The sequence below is a fragment of the Scylla paramamosain genome, chromosome 11 (genome assembly GCF_035594125.1).
Source record: "Scylla paramamosain isolate STU-SP2022 chromosome 11, ASM3559412v1, whole genome shotgun sequence".
In the NCBI taxonomy this organism is placed as follows: Eukaryota; Metazoa; Arthropoda; class Malacostraca; order Decapoda; family Portunidae; genus Scylla; species Scylla paramamosain.
The window spans coordinates 18,286,023-18,288,522 of NC_087161.1; the positions used below are offsets into that span (position 1 = coordinate 18,286,023).

General features: G+C 38.8%; 2 protein-coding genes across 2 annotated transcripts in view; one reads left to right on the forward strand and one right to left on the reverse strand.

The window, feature by feature from the left end:
- LOC135105011 (pleiotropic regulator 1-like) overlaps positions 1–190 on the forward strand; it is a 21,036-nt gene extending 20,846 nt beyond the window's left edge. The window contains exon 7 of the mRNA XM_064012897.1: positions 1–190. This exon is cut by the window's left edge and continues 5 nt beyond it. Within this exon, the coding sequence (XP_063868967.1) occupies positions 1–55 (55 nt within the window). The 3' untranslated portion in view covers positions 56–190.
- Positions 191–2,084: 1,894 nt separating this feature from the next.
- LOC135104626 (muscle segmentation homeobox-like) overlaps positions 2,085–2,500 on the reverse strand; it is a 54,227-nt gene continuing 53,811 nt past the window's right edge. Inside the window, exon 6 of the mRNA XM_064012156.1 lies at positions 2,085–2,500. This exon is cut by the window's right edge and continues 1,362 nt beyond it. The gene's annotated coding sequence lies outside the window, so the exon portion shown is untranslated.

Here is a 2,500-nt window from a genome sequence, read left to right on the forward strand (position 1 = left end):
AGACACACATCCTATCAACTGGAGGCCAGAGATACTGAAAAGAAGAAAGTACTGAGGCAGATTGTGTATGTGTATGTGTGTGTGTGTGTGTTTGGGGAGGATGTCACATGCTCATCCCATTTTCCTGAAGGTGGAGAAAGCTGTGGTGTATCTGTTCTTTTTATGTAAGAATAAAACTTTACCAGTCCTACTTGTCATCACCTTCACTGCCAAGAGCTGAGTGATTGTGTGCAAATGGAATATTGAGAGAGAATGAAGTGTTGATGCTTGTATGCAAAAAGGGGGAAAAAAAGTCCATAAAGGAAATAAATATCTAAATATGTTATTTAGGAAGTTAAGTATATGAAAAAAAATGCTGCTGTGGCCAAGTGGTTAAGTTGCCAAGCTCAGATCTGGAAACTTGCAGTTCTGTGTCAGTCAAGTGGCTGAAGATCTGCTTGTGGGTGTTTTACTTGCTCTTTTGAAGTCATAGAAACCTGGGGTACTGATCTGAAGGTAGGATAATTTTTTTCACCCCTGAGAAGTGCCCTCACTGGGTATAGAACCCCTGGCAGTGAGGTGTAAAGTGCAGTACCTTAGTTGGTGGTGCCACTGTGAGTCCCTGGGTAATTTCTGAGGTCTTTATGCCTCCTGTCATAAACATTGCCATTAAGCCTTCCTTTCATAGGGATGACATGAACTTAACAGAGATCACCTAAGAAATCTACATGTGCCAACAGAGAATGGGCAACCATCTAAATGTGAAAATGAGTAATGGCTAGATGACTCTATGGCAAAGAACAGAACCTGCAGCTGCTATTGGCTCATTAAGTAAGATAACTTATAATGTTGAGAAATAATAGCAGTAAAAAAGCTATAAAGAGGTCTTGACAGTCTGAAAATATACGTGAAAACTTTTAAGAGTATCTTTTTATTTTTAGTGGGAAAAATTAAGGAGTATTTGTCAATGTTTTCTAATCTTACCTTGACTAACAGGCTTGTGTGGAAGTTCTTTTGATTTTCAAGAAAGTTTCATAATTCTAGTAGTATTTTAACTGGTTCTGCATTGTAAAAGGGAGAAACATTCATGAAAATACCCTTAACCATCTGACCTTTAAAAAAGGGTCCTTATAAATTTAAAAGCAGTTCAAAATACAGGGCTAGAATATTGGTAGTTTGTAGAGTGGCCGAGTTGGGTGAGTGGAGTTGTGTGTGGCACGCTGGCAGTGCTTGCAGTTGGTGCCTGGGTGTGGCAATGGCTAAACATTGCCTTGATAGATGGTATATAGTTCATATTTTTTTTCAGTCATGCTAGGGTCTGGCTTTCCTACTCGTATTCTGCTGACTGTGGAACATTGATCTTTGATGTTTGAATGAATCCAAATTATTTGCCAGCTAGAGTACTGGATGTAGTAACTGGTTAAAGTACTTTCAAAATTGTAAGATCAAACCCAAGATTTGTTTAGATTCATCACTTAATTAAAAAGGAAGGATTAATGTGGGTATACATTATTGGATGAAATCTGTGTGGTGCAGCAATATGGTTCCTGCACTCAAAGATGGTGCATGAAGGGAGGCTGAGACAAATCCAAGACAGGTGTCAGCTGAAGGGTATGAATACTTCTGTCCTTGAAGGTCGTTTTATTAACAAGCAGTAAAAGTAGGAGGACTGAAGGACTGCTGTCAGACACTTGTCTTAACATCAGCCCAGAAATTATATATTTGGAGATTCAAAGTAGTTTCACGGAGAGTTATTAGTTAGGCAAAATTGTAGACTTGTTCCTGCCAATCTGAAGCACACAAGCCTTGAAGACAGACCATTGTTATTGATAATTCTAATAAATTTACTGCCGCGTCTTGCAGATGTTAAATTACTAAAGGGCTACATTATTAGAACTGCTTTTATGGATAAAGCATATTTGAAAGTGGAATGCAATTCTAGAGACAAGTTAAAAAAATGCCAATAAAAGTAATTGCAGGTTACTGTTTCCGTCAAAGCTTAACAATTGTGTTAAAAGGTGTACGCGAGTTAATTTAGTGATTATGAATTTTCCTGTGCAACATTGTTTTGTAAATAAGTGGAATGAAAAATACTGATGATAACTTTTTAAGGTAGTCAGAGTTTGATATATTTTCTTTTCCTTCTTTTTATGATTTTCAATCTTTGATGATTATGTATGTCACGAAGTCATTATTTTTGTCAAGAACCAACTCCTCCGTTCCTTGCGTCACATGACGTAGTGCGGCGTGAGGCCTGAGTAGGTGGATGGAGCAGCGACCTTTACTTGCCATCATCGGTGTTCTTGGCAGTGCCATCACCACACTGAAACATGGAAAGGTACGCCGAGCATCGAGAAAGAGGCTGTAGGCCTGGGGAACAAGTGTATAAGAATTGGATATATTTTCTGGTAAACCGTGAGGGAGATTTTCAGGTGAGGAGCAAGTGGCCTTTAAATTCACTTCTGCGGATCCCTTTAACACTGACCTGCATCAGCTTGCTGGGGAGAAAATGTTCTTATAC